Source organism: Patella vulgata, chromosome 6 (genome assembly GCF_932274485.2).
Source record: "Patella vulgata chromosome 6, xgPatVulg1.2, whole genome shotgun sequence".
In the NCBI taxonomy this organism is placed as follows: Eukaryota; Metazoa; Mollusca; class Gastropoda; family Patellidae; genus Patella; species Patella vulgata.
This window is the reverse complement of record NC_065884.2, coordinates 73,268,760-73,287,493: the sequence shown is the minus strand read 5'-3', so window position 1 is coordinate 73,287,493 and position 18,734 is coordinate 73,268,760. Positions and strand designations below refer to the sequence as shown.

Sequence of the window (18,734 nt, the reverse complement as noted above, 5' to 3'; positions counted from 1 at the left end):
AGTGGTTATTTTGAAATTAGTATAATCACCACCGGCTGCCAGGCAGGATACGCCCACATTTTCGAGAGATGGATAGAAAACAAGCTAAAACGAAAGTGTTTTTTCCTACAATCAAGGGTGTAATGGTGATATAATAATACGTCTTTTTAAATCGGATAAAAATTATGACCTCTATAGGGTCCACAAATTAAAAACGCGATTTTTCGTACAATCAGGGGCCATAATTCAGTAAGTTACGGTCCGATATGCGCGAATATCGAAAGGAACCAAGATCTTTGGGTTATAAACTTACATTTCAAGTTTCAACAAAATCGGATAAAAATTGTAGCCTCTATAGGGTCCACAACCTTGATATACCGTATTTTTACGCTATTTGAGTTTTGGGCCGATTTTCACGAAATTCGAACTCAGCCGTCCTTATGGTGTAACGGTGATATATTAACGCGTTTTTTTAAATCGGATAAAAATTGTGACCTCTACAGTGTTCACAAGCCAAAAACGTGATTTTTCGTACAATCAGGGGCCATAATCCATGAAGTTACGGTCCGATAGATGCCAATATCGAAAGGAACCGAGATCTTAGGGTGATAAACCTATATTTCAAGTTTCATTGAAATCGGATAAAAATTGTGACCTGTAGACTGTTCACAAACAATTGTGGACGGACGGACGGACAGGGGCGACGACAATATACGTCCACATGAAAATGTGGGCGTATAAAAATGGTATTTTTTAATTTTGTATAACTATAGTGATTGTGTGAGGAAAGACTTTATGTTTTAAAATGGTATAATTAAAATGATTATTTCTAAATTTTTGTAAATAATTTGGTGTAGTGAATGTTTCTGTCTTTAAATTGGTGCAATTAAAGTGATTATTTTTAAAGGAGCTAAATCGCTAATATTTGGGACCTAGAAATTGACCCAAACGGGTCGCAACGCAGATAATAATGTAATCTGATTGTATATGAACTGATTTACATTCTATTGTTTCAGCTTTGGCTCAGTTAGGTTCAGGGAAATACGGCATAAGTCTCAACTGAATAGAAATTTCTAACGTCTGGTTATTCCAGTCTGTTGCGCATGCTTTCCAGATAAGTTATGGCGTCGCTGTATGACATGAGTTGTGGAATATGTCTAGCCTTGCTCTTTCTGGTCACTTGTTACAAATGACGATGAAATGCACTATGGTACACGATTCATGCACCAATGGTAAAATGTTTATTTTGTCTTAAACATTGGATATCAGAAGCCTACCTTTTCCCGGTAAGATAACAACATCAATGTTGATTTGAATTGACAAATCATTCGTGTTTTCAACGTTTAAGACTTTGGATGATATTGAGTTAGAGACTTAGCTACTTTAAATTTGAGTAATTGAAGTGGTTATATTAGTCTGTAACTTGAGCTGTTGCCGAGACAAATGAGTCTGTAACTTGAGCTGTTTTCAAGATATAGACCATTTTGAAAGAGTCTGTTAAACAGACTCTGTTTTGGAATTATTTTTTTTCTGTAAATCAGTTATTCAATTTTTTAAATAAATTGCACCAATTGAAATTAGTATGTTTAATAGCGGTTATTTTGAAAGACAGTGAGAGGTCATTTTGGTACAATTATTTTTCAATCGCTTCCACATATTCAGGGTCAAGGTACAAGTGTGGAGTCAGACCACTTGATCACCCAACCCAATACATGATGAATTTCAGAATCAAGGAAATTTCAGCTTTGTGCAACAATGATTGTTATGGACAATGATAGACCCAGTTATTGACAATGATAGAACCAGTTATTGACAATTATAGACCCAATAATTGACAATTGTAGAACCAGAAGAGTAGAAAATGTATCCCCCATATTTATAGGCATAATAATTGTGTAGCAATAATATTTTCAGTTAGCTGATAGTAGTGATAGTGAAAGAACTTTGATCAGTCAGGAGGTAATTGGTAGTTGACTAGCTAACCGGATCTGGACAGTTTGTTTGACACATCATGCACTGGCCATGGGCGTGTCCTGTCTGTGTTTTTGTTACCCCTAAGTGATTGCCATGTTTCTTCTACAAATTGAAAACATGTATGGCGGTCGTTACCTTTTTTATTTAATTATTTCTGTAGTTTTGTCATCCGAGTTCAGCTTTAAATAAAAGTAAATTTCAATCTTGCAATGTCGTTAAGTTGCCATATGAGTGAGTTTAAAAGATAGACAAGTGGTTGCCATGCATGATACGCCCACATTTGGCAAGAGATGGACAGAGAACAAGCTCAGGGGCCATAATTGAGGTAGTGCGAATATCAAAAGGAACTGAGATTTGTGGGTTATAAACATACATTTCAAGTTTAAACCAAATTGGATACAAATCATGACCTCTACAGTGTTCACAAGCAAAGAACGTGATTTTTCGTACAATCAGGAGCCATAATCTAAGAAGTTACAGTCCGATATGCGTGAATATCTACAGGAATCTAGGTCTTCGGGATATAAAAATATTTTAAGTTTCATCAAAATCAGAAAAAAATTATGACCTCCAGAGGGTCCACGACCTTGGTACCATATACCTTGACACTATTTGCGTATAAGGATTGGCCATTTTGTCGGGCAGTTATGATCCTATTTTTACGAAATTCAAACTCAACCATCATTATGGTGTAACGGTGATATATTTAAACGGTTTTTAAAATCGGATAAAAATAGTGGCTTCTAGAAGGTATACAAGCTAACAAGGCGATTTTTCGTACAATCAGTGGTTTGATATATGCAAATAGCGAAAGTAACCAAGGTCTTTGGGACATAAACATATATTTTAAGTTTCATCAAAATCTTATAAAAATTGTGACAGATAACAATATGTGGGCAGATAACAATATGTGGGCATATAAAAATGTGGGCATATAAAAACGGACGAAACTACATGAGGTGATTCTGAATTGAGAACCGTTAAAATATATACGTCATTGGTTACAATCAACTAAATTAGGAAAAAAATTGCCGAGTTCTAGCAAAAATTTTAATAAATTCGTAACTACATATTTATAAAAGTCAAACGAATAAAGAAGTTTTTCGTCTCATTTGGAGGTGGTCGAACACAATCATAAGCCATGTCATGTATGCTAGTCATGAGTTTAATCCCATGGTGTTAAGTGACAAGGAGTAGGGTAAGCTATCTAACATCATGGGTTTTCTCCAGGTACCAAGGTTTTCTCCCGCTTCTAACAACCCCTGCACACAAGCAAATTAAGAGATAAATATGTGTTAGTCCCAAAATGACCTGGTTAAAGATGAGTGGACTTTTATGCCCAATACCACTCTCTACTATCAAGACTGACAAGTACATTAAAACAACAAAATATACTATTATATATGGTATATTACATCAACAAATATTTTAAAACTATAAAATATGCTATTATATACGGTATATTACATCAACAAATACTTTAAAACTATATAATATGCTATTATATACGGTATATTACATCAACAAATACTTTAAAACAACAAAATATGCTATTATATACGGTATATTACATCAACAGATACATTAAAACAACAAAATATGCTGTTATATATGGTATATTACACTGACAAATACTTTAAAACTATAAAATATGCTATTATGGTATATTACACTGACAAATACTTTAAAACTATAAAATATGTCTATATTAAAAAGATATGTATACATATTATGTCTTACAAATTATCTATGGTATATTACAAACATATATATACATGTCTTAATTACAAAAATAATGATTGAGAAGAAAATGATTTTTCTTCAGTATGAATTCTTTTATGATTACAAAGACTACTAATGTGTGTAAATGATTTATTACAAACATCACAAGAAAAGAGTTTTTCCAGTATGAGTTCTGGTGTGTTTATGTAGATGAGTGCTACAGGAAAATGATTTATTACAAACATCACAAGAAAAGGGTTTTTCCGGTATGAGTTCTGGTGTGTACATGTAGATGAGTGCTACGGGAAAAAGATTTATTACAAACATCACAAGAAAAGGGTTTTTCTCCGGTATGAATTCTGGTGTGTACATGTAGATGAGTGCTACGGGAAAAAGATTTATTACAAACATCACAAGAAAAGGGTTTTTCACCAGTATGAATTCTGGTGTGTACATGTAGATGAGTGCTACGGGAAAAAGATTTATTACAAACATCACAAGAAAAGGGTTTTTCACCAGTATGAATTCTAGTGTGTTTATGTAGATCACCACTCGTGGTAAAAGATTTATTACAAACATCACAAGAAAAGGGTTTTTCGCCAGTATGAATTCTGGTGTGTACATGTAGATGGGTGCTACGAGTAAAAGATTTACTACAAACATCACAAGAAAAGGGTTTTTCTCCGGTATGAACTCTGGTGTGTTGTTGTAGATTACTACTAGAGGTAAATGATTTCCTACAAACGTTACAAGAAAAGGGTTTGTCACCGGTATGAATTCTAGTGTGTCGATGTAGATTACTACTATTGTTAAATGATTTCCTACAAACATCACATGAAAATGGTTTGTCACCAGTGTGGGTTTTGGTATGATACTGTAGACCAATACTAGAGGTAAATGATTTACTACAAACATTACAACTAAAGGGTTTTTCACCGGTATGGGTTCTGGTGTGTCTCTGTAGATGACTACTTTGTGTAAATGATTTACTACAAACATCACATTTATATGGCTTCTCACCAGTATGAATCATAATGTGTCTACTTAAATCAGCCAGGCCTCTAAATGAGTTACCACAAATATCACAGTTATAGTTTTTATTGGAGACAGAATGTTTTGACATTTTCAGCTTTTCTCCTGAATCTTCTCTCTGAAAGAAAACCCATAAATAATTAAATTTACTGTTTAATTATTTTTATCAAAATTAACCATAAACCATTCTAGTTTTTGACTTGAAATGCTGTAGTTTTATTCCAAGTGAAAAAATGACAGGTCATGTTATTTTTACCTGGATCTAATTGTTAGAAGTAATGGAATTGCCATAATTTCACAGTTTAATTCAATTAATTTCAGAATTCAATTTATTTCAAACACTAACCATAAACACAGGTATATTTTTCAACCTCAGATAAAATATCAGGAACGACGAAATCGCCATTAAAAGGCAACAAACATTTTTTTTACCACACATAGAGCAGTTTGTGGCAATGTCTTTCTCACAAGAGGTTAACAAGATATCTCTTTATTTGGGTTGAGTGTTTTTTTACCACAGATGAAGCAGTATGTGGTTAACAAGGTATCATTTAAAATTGGATAAAAAGTGTGACCTCTGGAGGATCCACAAGCTAAAAATGTGATTTTTTTTTTGTACAATTAGGGGTCATTATCCAGGAAGTTGATTTTTGATTTGCAAGATCTTTGGGATATAAACATATAGTTTAAGTTTCATCACAATCAGATAACAATTGTGACCTCTAGGAGTGACCATTTTGTCAGGCAATTTTGTTCCGATTTTCACGAAATTTGAACTCTACCATCATCAGGGAGTAACGATGATATATTGAAACGGTTTTTAAAATCACACAAAAATTGTTACCTCTAGAGGGTCCACAAGCTAAAATTACAATTTTTTTCGTAAAATCATTGATCACAATCCAGAAAGATAAAGTCCAATATGCGCAAATATCTAAAGGAACCAAGATCTTTTGGAGATAAACACCTATTTAAAGTTTTGACAAAATCAGATGAAAATTGTGACCCGTAGAGGGTCCACAAGCAAATTCTGGAAGAACAGGAGCGACAACAATATAAGTCCAAATGAAAATGTGGGTGTATAAAAAGGGGATCTAATGCTTGAAATACAGAGTTTATTTTGAGGAAATTTATGATGTTAATAAAGTTATATTACCTTCAACAGTAAAAAATCCAGCTATAAAGTCACTTCAAATCTCTTGAGTTTTTAGCTTTAACAGTAAGAAATCCAGCTATAAAGTCTCTTGAAATCTATTAAGGATGAATGGAGAAGTCATAAAATCGTTCAAAAAATAGTCCAGTGAAAGGAACCATGGTGGATCTGTGAGCAAGGCATTAGCTCACTAACAATGTTGTCCAGTTATTGACTGAGAAAGTTTCTCAGGATTTTCCAGTGTGGTTTTGTGGTTTCAGTTGCGGTCTGTGACAAATTTCGCTAATGTTGCGTGTTAAAATATTTATAATATAAATCTCCTATGTTATTGCCTTAATTTTAATTGAACTTTGTTTTGATTGATACACATGGATCTGTCGAAGTTAAACCAACCCGAAACAACTCTTTGGTTTCTCCCAACATGTGACGAACGCTACTCTGTCTTCCAGTCAGTCGAAATTACAAGTACCGGTAAATAGTCAAAATACTCATGAGAGAACTTTTCTATTCGTTGTAATATTTAATTGTGCAATAGATTTTATTTAACGGGAGTTGATTTCAAACACAGTAGTTTGTTAAGTAGTCTGTTCATTTTAAATCAAAGAAATCCATTTAAAATTTACGATGGTTCAGACAGTAACTTACATAATTTTAAGATTCGATTTTAGCCAGAAAATATTAGTACTTTTATTTGGGTTAGTCCATATGTATGACATATGAATATGCCGCGAGAATTCTAGTGTTTATCAAATTTACATTTTAACATTAAATAATATATCGAGTGACCTGTAATAAACATCAATATTGGTACCTATTATGAATAATACCAGATCTTTGTGTCATCTGGAGAATATCTTCTCTAGGGTTTGGGTTCACCTATCAGCGTGCACCTATTATCCGCTTGAAATAGAATGCCGCCATTTTTGAAGGAAGTCAAAATATGACACGGACCGTCTCCAACCCGAGTAACTCATGTCAGTGAACAAGTGCGTGAAGGATAAATCAATTAAAATTCAAGGCGTTTTTATCTACTTGCCAATAATCGCTTTGAATTTAGTGAAGATGTCAGTATACTCGATTTCAAATCACTTTGGCTAGTTTGTTAAAAGTACCGACCACTTGAACAAATTGCACCTGAATAATCAGGCAAGCTAACCTGTTTCTTGTCAGTAAAATTGATACAATGAAGGGTGATTGTTTTAAATATTGGGGTGTTTAAGGTAGTTATTAGAACACTGGTGTAATTAACATGTTTATTTCAAGTGTTTATTTTTACATTAGTGAATTTAAGGTGGTTAATTCAAGATTGAATTTCAATTATTTACTATGAGTATGAAACACATCATTGATGTAATTAAAGTGGTTATCTTAAAAGTGGTAAAATTAATTTGGTGTAACCAAAGTGATTATTTTTAAATTGGAACAGTCGATTTGATAAAATGAAAGTGGTTATTTTGATGTTGTTATTATTGATCAAATTAAATTGGTCATTTTGAAATTGTTATAATTGATCAAATTAAAGTGGTTATTTTGAAATTGATATAATTAAAGTGGTTATTTTTAATTTGGTATAGTGATTGTGTAAGGAAAGAGTTTATGTTTCAAATTGGTATAATAAAATGGTTATTTCTAAATTGTTATAATTAATTTGGTGTAGTGAAAGTTTCTGTCTTTAAATTGGTGTAATTGGACCTGAGATGCATCTCTGTACATAAAGCAGCATGTATACTTTTAAGGGCCATCATTTTTGCAGTTATTCTTTGATTTTCTTTCTCCGGCATAATGTCAGTACACATGGTAAGCAAACTAAAAAAGGCCTTTTGGTGATACCTACTACTACTACTACCTTGGTGATTTAATGTCTGCTTTAACTGAATTGCTATTGCAGACATTTATGGTGATACCTGAAGTTTCTCCCCGACATAGGACACAGCACACCAAATATTCCAATGCCACGAAAGTTATTTAAGTCTTTCTCTCCCTTTCCTTTTCACCATTTCTGTCAGATTTTGGTTAATATTGTTAAACATGCAAGAGCTAAATGAAAAACCTCACAAGCCATCTTTCATAATTTTGTTTTTAGTAAAATTTCATTCTTAGTTGTGATTATATTTTACAGATAAAGTTGGTAAAATGTAATTTTGATGTGTTTATTATAATAGGAGTTTATTATAATACTGATATAACCAATAATGAGACCATATAAAATAAACATCTGAAATTAATAATATGAATGAATTAAAGTATAATATTCTCAAAATACACAAATTTAATACTAGTAGCTTCATTATTTTATATATAAAATATATCCTAATGACCATATTAATCAGACAGCGGTCTTCTGGACACCTATTCAAAAGGCTGGCTAGGTTGATAAATTACACTATCCTTTATTTTTCATTCATAACAAACTAATTCAACTCCTTTTGTACAGATTTTATTTTTCTTGTTAATATAATAAGACCATATTTATAGATAAATTTTACTGTCATTCGTGCTCAAATAAATCATATTAATATTTATTTTATAGAAATAACCCTCTAGTAGATACCAAAAACTTACAACACTTTGGATGTGTAAATAAATAATTTTCTTTATATTCTGAGGAATTTTCATCTGTTTATACAAATTTCTGTTGACCATAAATGATTTATCACAAACATCACATGAAAATAGTTTTCCTTTCATATGGGAGTAGATTATTTCATGTTGATCTTCAATAGCCCAGTCGGTGCAGAATAGTAGGACGGTTTTTGTACATTTATATAAACCATTACAAGTGGTAAAATATTTACAAGAACAGGGGTTTTCCCCAGTATGGAGTCTGGTGTCTTTATGTTAATCACTGCTAGTAGTAAAATATTAACTACAAACATCACAAGAAAGGGTTTTTTCCCCAGTATGGAGTCTGGTGTCTTTATGTTAATCACTGCTAGTAGTAAAATATTAACTACAAACATCACAAGAAAGGGTTTTTTCCCCAGTATGGAGTCTGGTGTCTTTATGTTAATCACTGCTAGTAGTAAAATATTTACTACAAACATCACAAGAAAGGGTTTTTTCCCCAGTATGGAGTCTGGTGTCTTTATGTTAATCACTGCTAGTAGTAAAATATTTACTACAAACATCACAAGAAAGATTTTTTTCTGCAGTATGGAATTTCATGTGTTGATACCACTACTTTGTGTAAATGATTTACAACAAACATTACATGAAAAGGGTTTTTCACCAGTATGAATTCTGGTGTGTCTCTGTTGATGACCACTAGTGGTAAATGATTTACCACAAACATCACATTTATAGTTATTTCTTGAGACATAATGCTTTGACATTTTCTGAATCTTCACACTGTAAATACACAAAACAAAATGGTAATTAGGAGATAAACATCGACTGTTTAGAATTTAGAGATCTGGTATTGTCCATTTGATACTGCTTTAAATCCTAGATGATGGTCGTTTCTTGATTTTTATTAGGGTTTCACACTGCGTAGCTATTCACAACCCATTCAGGTTTTTCATATTTTAAAAAATATTTCTTCGCAACTTTCATAAACTAGTAGCAATTATCCATACGAAGAGAATGTATGTGAAAATTAGTTTGTAATATGAGCAGTTGCCGAGAAATGGGCAATTTTGCATGAGTCACCCTTTACGCTAGTTTGCCTGTAAAAGAGTCAATTATTATTCGATTTTCATTTGATGCGTAATCTCAATTTTAACAAGGTCAAACCAATTTAACATTTCCAATGTCACCGGAAATAACGTCATTTGGACAAAAATTGTATTTATAGCCTTCAAAATCAGTATTTTATTCAAATGAGTCCTATTTGTTATTTGTTTAAAATTTTGATATTTGATCCCAATCAACCAATAGAATGAACCCATACGATCATATAGGTATCACAAAATGGTTTCTAACTTGTTCAGTTGCGGAGAAATAGACGATTTTCAACAGGTAACTTTTCAAGGTTTTGGGTCCATAAAAGTGTCAATTATTATTCGATTTTCATAAAATTTTCACCGTGTGATACCTAATGCCATTTACAATATTATACAAGTAATTTAACACTTAATTAACTTGTCAAGACCATAACCAACTTTCTATGACATCGGATACACTTGATTTTCAACAGATTTAAAGACGATTGGCAGTTACTGATTTAATTAAGAAATTGAAAATAGAGGCTTTGAATATCGTAACAACGAATATAACGAGAACTGCCAGCTCCTTGATCCAAATCTTACATACCGTACTGGCATCTTTAACTAATGATGATATTTTATTACCGAATTATTTACACACCGGAAAGCATTCATCTCAAATAATCCATACTAACCTGCGTCACAATAATAGCAACTTAAACATACTGCTAAAGTGTACATATTGTAATTGTATCATCTGGTATCTTTATTAATAAGAAGGCGATTAAATGTTAGCCCTTGGTTTGTTTTTAAAATCTATCGTATTTGAAGAGAGGCAAACCCCAAACAATTGCCAGAAAAGGTTTTTTGGTGGTTTCTGGTAGAGTTAGGTGTACTGAATCACACCCTAAAAGTTTACCAAAATCGAATACCTGAAACTGCCAAATTTTGAGGGTAAATGCCAATGTTTTTAAGATTATATTCATTTAAAAGTTAATACTGCAGAAGAGAGAGAGAGAGAGAGAGAGAGAGAGAAAGAGAGAGTTATCTCTCCCTCCATTAGTCAAACAAGAGTTATCTCCTCTATTCATTCTAAATGACTTTCATTTGGCATATGATTGTTTATTTCTTTCTAACCGAATGTTTGATTTAAAGGAGCTAAGTCGCTAATATTTGGGACCTAGAAATTGAAACAAATGGGTCGCAAAGCATACAATAATGTAATATGAATGTATATAAAATTGATTTACATTCAATCGTTTCTGTTTTTACTGTAATTTCTAATCAGTTAGGTTCGGCGACTTACGCCAGTATTCTCAATCGAATTTCAATCTCTAGCTTCTGGTTATTCCAGTCTACGCCGATAGTATTTATTGTGCATGCTCTCCAGATAAAAATATAGCGTCACCGTTTGACATGACTTGTGGAATGTGTAGGTATGTGGCAAAAAAAATGAAAGTCACTGGATTTTAATGAGACTGGTATCAGTAGATAGGTCTCTCCAAGACCTTTCCAATGACACCAAGATCACATTTCTGTGACAAATAGTAAAGGAGGTACACCATTTTTTGTGTCACCAATTAGCGCTAATTGGCGGCTTTGTCTTTCATAGGAAAATGGTAAGATTAACGACTTGGCGCCGTGACCGAAAAGTGGAATCCAGGAGAATGCACATAACTTTCTTATTTTTAACTCAAATTCAAAGTTAAAGGTATCAATGGAAAGCTTATTCACAGACGGAGGAGTATGTAATACTTTAAAACAAGAATAGTAATGTGTTCATGTTAAATTTTAATTAAAATGACAAGTCAAAAATCATACAATAATTGGTGAAAGGCATCGGCGTCGCACAACTTTTCTTGGTCAATGTCCTACTAGGATTTCATAAAACAACAGTTTCATTATCCGATCAAGTTATTTAAGCATCTATGCACCAATTTTAACACACATTAACTAATAATCCATATATAGTATTATTCAAACTCAGCGTCTATTCTACCTAACAAAAAATCAAGTCTTCACAAATGAGATCGGCAGCAAGTTCCAACTTGGGGATTTCAAAGTCCTCTGCATCCTCATAACTTCCTTCTGCTGACCAATAAGCTATTTTGTAACAATGAATGTTTTGTTTATTTCCATCTTTCTTTCTTTTTTTCATTTTTTCTACTCTACCACACCACTCAGTCTTTTGATCGGTGTCTTCGTCATACCAAGTGTGGCAGATGCTGCGGCCAACTATACTTCCTTCAAAAAGACCAACTAAGTCAACATGGGTCTCATCTGACACTTCAGGGAATACTCTTTTAAGAGCACTAACATCTAGATTTTTAAGTTTTTTTTCAATGTCTTTCCTCTCTTTAATATTCTTTTTCTGTCTATTGTGTGCCGCTCTCCTTGACAATTCCTTGTTAACATCATAAATTTTTTTCCTGTTCATTGATCTTTTCTTCCGCGCCTTGCCAATTGCCCATACACACTATCTAACCACCCCACAACATTGTTTTTTTTTGCACGCATCCTTGCCACCAAAAAGTCTACATTTGCATTTTTTGCCCTTTCTTTTCCCGCACTAAACATACCCATAATTTCTTCAGAGTCAATGTTGTGCAATCGTGCTGACTCAGTTTCTCTTCTCAACTGCTCAGTGATATCCATCCCAAAATAACGTTTGTATTGTCGTTCTAATACTTCTATGATGGCTTTCAAGCAGGCTGTTGCCATGATTCTGAACATGTCCTTGTTTACTGGTTCCCTCAATAAACTATGAAGTGTTTTGTCGTCTGGTTTGAATGCACCACCGAAAAAATCTACATTTCTTGTAATAATACTAACTGGGTCATCCAGTGTTTGCCGAAGGGTACAAAGCACATCTTTTACTATGTTGATACCTTCCATATGTGAAACTTCTGACTCAGCTGAAGCATAGAACTTGGTCATCCATGGCCCTGTCAGAAGCTTTCCAAGGATACCAACAACCTGCATTTCTGTGATGGCAGTTTCTAAACCAAAATCTTTTAGTAAACTGGGTACTAAACCACCACAAGAAACCGAACCACTTCCTAGGAAATTGAGTAGTAAATCATAATGTTCAAAGAATTTCCCACTGATATGGAAGAGGAATTGAAGTCTGTTTCCTCTGTACCTAGGCAGAAGACCCCTTGGTAAGTTGTTGTCGTCTAGGAATGTCTTGAACCCCTTAGGATCTCCTTTTGAATCTTTATATCTCAGTTTGTTCATTTGTACAACTAAGTTTCCAATTACACAGTCATTCCCAAATAACTCTCCTTTCTCACTCTCAACGGATTTTAAGGCAGACCTACATTTAGTTGCTATTGTATCTAGCGGATGTAAATGGCAATTGAGTTCATTGAGAGTTTTTCCCCATGAGGCATTAACCTGTCGAATGGTTGCCTGATTCACAGCAGCCCTGTCATTCATGGTATTGGCTATATTACTTATTATCGTTTCTCTACAATACTGGTACTCTTCCTCATGAAAGTCAGAATAAACGTCTGCAAGATAATCAATCGTGTTGGTGATGTGACCATGGTAATCATTAGCTGTCCCTCCAGGAAGCTCATCTACGGCAACAAGGTCACAGTCACTTTTTGTAGTCAGGTGAATGCTGTTCACGTGAACTCCTTCTTGGGTGGTAGCATCAAAGCCCAAAGTAAGGTTTTTTGATTTCATGGCTAATTCTGCACTTTTCAAATCTGCAATAGTGTCAAGTTCCCTGGCCATCTGCTCCACTGTGGTCCTATGAGGCACAGATGTGAGGACGTCTCCATTTCGTTTCGCCTGCCCGGCTATGATGCCTGGAACATTATTTGTTGGCACTTGACCCACAATTGTATCATAGACCATCATGCGTGTCTTGACACTGTATGTTTTTCCATCCTTTTTAGTTTCTTTCTCCTGGCTTTTTTCATTCTTTAATTCCTCAACCCTTTCTTGCCATTGAATAACTTCATTTTCATATCCCCTTGTCAACTCCTTTTGTTCAGATAGTTCCTTCTTTACCCTCATGAACTCCTCTTTTGAAACTGTTTCAGATTTTTTTTCCTTCAGCTTTTCCTTATTCGAATTCAACAAACGTTTATGAGTCCTTTGAAGATGTCTAAGCTCTGCCTCCACACTCATATCAGGCCCTTTTTTCAATCTCAGGAGTTCTTCCTTGAGCTGAGCAATCGTTTTATCTTTTTCCAGCATAGAGTTCTTTCTCCGTTGTTTACACTGATTTATCTTTTTCTTGTCATGATAGTCACTATATTTCAGCTTCTCTTTCAAGCTCCTCAAACAAGTCAAGTATTTCTTTTTTTCAGTATTTCTCATATTGGACAAACACGTAAGCCGCTTCCTCATCTCAAGTTTTCTTGGGGTGAGCATGTGCCTTGGGGTCCGGGGTGAATCTGTGTTCTTCACTGGTGTGTGGGGCGGCTGCTGCTGCGAGGGGCCTGGAACAGGTGACGTACATGTATCCATGGCTTCATTTGATTGAACTGGAGGTGGTGATGAATCTAACGTAAAAGGCTCAGTACAAAATAGCGCAAACGATTCAAACTCAGACTCCCGACTTAAATGTTTGTACCTGCCATAACGATTGACAACAGTTTTTACAGCACTAATGTTCAGTGAGATATGATCAGGTGCAAAGCGTTTAATGGCTGTGACAGTCTTTGTCTCAGATTTCCCATGTTGGAAGTACAGTGTCAAAATATGCCCAACTTTGAAATTGTTCTCTGGCATCTCTCCGTAGAGATTCATCAGATGTTGACGGCCTGGACCCGGCTTTGCTGGAGGCGGTGCAGTCCTAGTCTTTTTCTTCATTGTGGAATGTAAACTGAAAAATAAGAATAAAAGTCTGTAAGTTATAAGCGAAATAAGTCATACTATAAGAGTATAAGTAAGAATTTGCAGAGGAATTTAAAACAAAATTGAACATATCCCTGTCCAAACAACAATCTAAGTAATGCCTCTATGACTTTTTCAAATAAATCATCAAAAACATATCAAAATTAAGTCATGAAATGCAAAAAAAAACAAACTCAGCACATTATTTTGTTTATCAACACAACGGATCAGCCAATCCAAAGCAAGAATGGAGGTCACGTGACCCAAACGGCCCTAGTTTTACACAAATTGCTGGATTTTATACCATTCTAAATCATCAATCATCGGCGTTATTAAGGCATAAAAATACCAGACACTGTATTTAATTATATCTTTACATACAAATGATTATATAAAAAACACAATTGATGTTGTTTATGGCCGTTTTAGTGATTTATTTTTGATCGAAAAAGATGGAAAACACATTCAAATTTGGTCCCGATTTCTAACCCCGACCTTGACACCTTTCGCGGCGGATTCAAAAAAGTGGGTTGGTAATCCATGAATTTCGCTCAAAATCAACACAGATGTTGTCAATATAATAAAGAATAATACATCAGAAGATCAAGTCAAACATTGCTCACCTTTAGACGTTAAATAGGCTGTTTTGTGAAGTAAACGGAACTCGAAAACTGCAAGTTGAAATGTAAAAATATTCGATGCGGACAATGGAAAAATTTTGGCAACATGGCGGTAAATAAACATGTGTACTACGTAATTAGTCTCTGAGCTCGACTTAAGTTATTGTGTAACACGTAGAAAAAAGAGAATTAGTACGGGGGAGGTATCGAGGGAATTCCCTAAAGCAGAAAAACGAAAACGAGGCTCGAGCCGAAGCGGCTCTGGAGATTATCTGGTGTTTGCCACATACCTAGAATGTGCCTAGCCTCGTTTTTCGAGTCCCTTATTACACATAGAGCTGAAACGCATTATGGTACACGATTCGTGTACCAATGGTAAAATGTTTATTTTGTCTTAAATATTGGATATCAGAAGACCATCTTTTCCCGGTAACATCACAACATCAATGTTGATTTAAACCGACAAATAATTCGTGCTTTCAATGTCGAAGATTTTGGATGATATTGAGTTAGAGACTTAGCTACTTTAAGATTTGGTATGCCAGGAAGAGAGTATGTTTTGAATCTAGGAAGTTTTATCTGTCAGCCATCCCTTTAACAGGTTAGTGCATCTTAATCATCTATATAGAAGTTAATTACCTGTACGATATATTGATCTAATAAAATATCTCTTGACCGCGCGATGCGATCAGATGGGCGCCATTTTTTTAGCAATGGATGAGGTAAAAATGTGACGTGGATTTCTCCAACCCGAGTAACTCATAATCGCCACTGCACCATATCAACCCCCAACTTCAGTCCTTTCCTTGTTGTATTGAAATTGTAATATTATATATAATAGTTTTGATATAATTTATAATAATATTGTATTCAAATTGTAATATCAAATAATAGTTTTGATATAAATCATATGAGTTTAACTCCAGCTAAATTTCAATCTGAACATTGTACCAATGGGAGTTGGTTTTCTGAATGCAGACTGATCCACAGTAAATATTCGCTTGGCTGCTTTTATGACGGATAAGGATGAAATCTGGGTGACTTAATGAGGCCTCGATATGGCACAATTAGTAATGTGCAATAACAAATTCTATATTTTGGCTTCAAATGTTATTCAGACATTTGTTTATATGCCTAGCCAATGATCAACTCTAGACTATCGGGTGGTCGAGATTTAAATGGATTGAAACACAAAGGCGAATCAAGGCTCAGTACCATTGCTACGATAATAAATGACCTATACTACATCTTTGCAAAACTTCCAACACATATTACTTGCTCAGAATAAAGTAATTTGAAAGATATTTTTGAACTATTATAGCAAGAACAGCCAGCTCTTTATCTAAATCTTACATAATGCATCTTTTAACTTTTTCTTTAACACAAATCAATACGCCCACTTTGAAATGTGATTGTATATTGTCCTCACGTCGAGTGGTCACAATTGGTTTGAGGACGCCTACTGTATATATTTGCAACCTTCACAATAGCTTCAGGACACCCGGGAGGCTAATGTGATTGTCCGATTAACTTTAAATTAATACCCAGTGTTTATGTTGATTGGGGCGGGGGAGTGAATGGCAGAATGGTTAACGTGTGCACGCTGTATCATAAGGTCTGTTTTTTAAGTCAACTGGCATGTTTTCGATTCCCCGGTTGTACTTGACAAGGAGTAGGGTCGTCTGTCCAATCTTATGGGTTTTCTCAGGGTCCTCTCCGGTTTCCTCACAATGCTAAAGACCCCTACGCGCAAGCAAATTACTGAAATAAATTGAAATATATGTTAGTTCCGAAATGACCTAGTTTGTGTCAAGTGGAGGTTAACCCCATTTCTCTCTCCCGTCGATGAGAAGAAGGCATGTCCTATATGCAATATATAAGTATAAGTTGTGACAGGGATATGGGGGTCTCTGATCTCTCCCACGTCTAGCTGTGACACTACAGTATTGCTTATTAGATGAATTATGAAATACTTCCACGTTGTGTATATGTATATGGCCCGTGACACTAGGGTGGCACTTATCTAGTCAGGACGTTCACGTTGTGCATATGATCAATTAACTCTGGAACATTTTTTACGTTAACTATGTTTTTACATCTTTATAACATCCATAATACAAAGGTTATATACAGGAAACTACACACACAGCTATGACATTAAATATAAGCTAGATATAAGTTCTCTGTCCCCTAGTTTGTGAGTTACGGCGGTATTTCCAAGCCTCTCAGCCGAGGATGAAATAAAAATGGTTTAACAATAATAACATATGACTGACTAGTTGATGAATTAACAAATACATTATTCAAGGGCTAAATCTACCTATTACAGGTCTTTCTTTAGGCCTGAAATATTATCTAAATTATTAATTAATTTCTCAAGACCGTAAACAACTATCGATGCCATCGCTAGCCCACAATATTTAGCGGATTGGAATACCTCTTTTGAAAAAAAATTAAACGTAAAGGTGGATAATTAAGAATCGCACAGACTTTAATAGTGATGATCGAGGCTAGTCTAAAATTCAAAAGCTAATACCTCGGTACAGAGTGGAGCAATTTGACTGAAATGTTTAGAATTTTTTATCTTGACATCAGAAGGCACAAGAAAAAGGTTTTTCACCCGTATGGGTTCTGGTGTGTACATGTAGATTACTACTAGTGATAAATGATTGTCTACAAACATCACAAGAAAAGGAAATGAAATGAAATGGGGTTTAACGTCCTACTGTTCTGCTCCTATACTGGGCTAATGAAGACGGGCATACGCCATACAGTGTGCAATGAGGGAAATTTATGCCCGGGCAGCGTCACTATCGCCTACTCTTATATCGAATTCCAACTGCCAGGGGATCTTTTAAGTGCATTCCAATATATACACGGGACCTCGGTTTTTCGTCCCATCCGAACAACTAGACAGCTGGCCTTGTTGGCTTGTCAGGCCTTCCATCCTGCATCACTGACAAGGGGGAAACCACGCCGGAAAATCTGGATGAATTTTCTCGGCCAATGCAGGGATCGAACACCCGATCTCCAGGCTAGCGAGCCAGCGTCTTACCCACTTAGCCACGTGATTCCCCCACAAGAAAAAGGATTTTATGGGTTCTGGTGTGTACAGGTAGATAGATATATTCTTGTGGTAAATGATTTACTACAAACATCACAAGAAAAGTGTTTTTCCCCATTATGGGTTCTGGTATGTGCGTAAAGGATATTAACCTACCCGAGGTTGATATGGTAGAGAACGCTTGGGCTTCGCCCGCGCGTTCTCTACCATATCAATCCGAGGGAGAGTAGGTTTGTATCCGACATATACAACGCCATTTCACCCTTAAATTTAATAGGCCCTTCCATTAAAAGGCAACAACGATTGGAAAATTGCTCGATAGTTTCCGCCAAATAGCGAAAAATACCGAAGTAATCACGTGCATGTTTTTGTTTATACGTCGCCATTTTGGACTATTGAATTGAAAGCAAAAACAAAATGGATAGTAATACGAAGTCAGGCGAATAATCAACCCTTTTTAGCCAACATATTGACGATGGAATAGATGTGAAGGCAAATATCGACGAGGATCTATCCAAAGCCTGCAGAAAATTTGGACCAAAAGGCATTCTTTTCCAAGAATTCTGACAGTGAACCATGATTGAAGGTTTTCGGTATGTTCAGAGAAGGATTTGACCGACTATTTTAAGTGGACTGTACCCAAAAATACTTTACAAAGGAACTCTTGGGGCGATAAATACTTTCAAGTCGTGTAG

General features: G+C 34.9%; 1 protein-coding gene and 1 long non-coding RNA gene across 2 annotated transcripts; both read right to left on the bottom strand.

Moving 5' to 3' along the window:
* Positions 1 to 3,820: 3,820 nt before the first annotated feature.
* Positions 3,821 to 6,777, bottom strand: LOC126825336 (zinc finger protein 239-like). The gene is made up of 3 exons (XM_050554948.1): positions 6,672 to 6,777; positions 5,864 to 5,958; positions 3,821 to 4,825 (listed from the first exon to the last, which is right to left on the bottom strand). Exon 3 carries the CDS (start codon positions 4,796 to 4,798, stop codon positions 3,920 to 3,922), a length of 879 nt encoding a protein of 292 aa, XP_050410905.1. The 5' UTR covers positions 4,799 to 4,825; positions 5,864 to 5,958; positions 6,672 to 6,777; the 3' UTR covers positions 3,821 to 3,919.
* A 1,504-nt stretch (positions 6,778 to 8,281) lies between these two features.
* LOC130013106 (uncharacterized) lies at positions 8,282 to 15,697 on the bottom strand. Its single transcript, XR_008788463.1, has 2 exons — positions 15,615 to 15,697; positions 8,282 to 9,208 (listed from the first exon to the last, which is right to left on the bottom strand). It is a non-coding gene; the product is annotated as an uncharacterized LOC130013106 (long non-coding RNA).
* Between the last annotated feature and the right edge of the window lie 3,037 nt (positions 15,698 to 18,734).

What these genes read in the sequence shown, in the direction of transcription:
- LOC126825336 (XM_050554948.1), bottom strand. Translation starts at nt 4,798, where the DNA reads ATGTCAAAACATTCTGTCTCCAATAAAAACTATAACTGTGATATTTGT.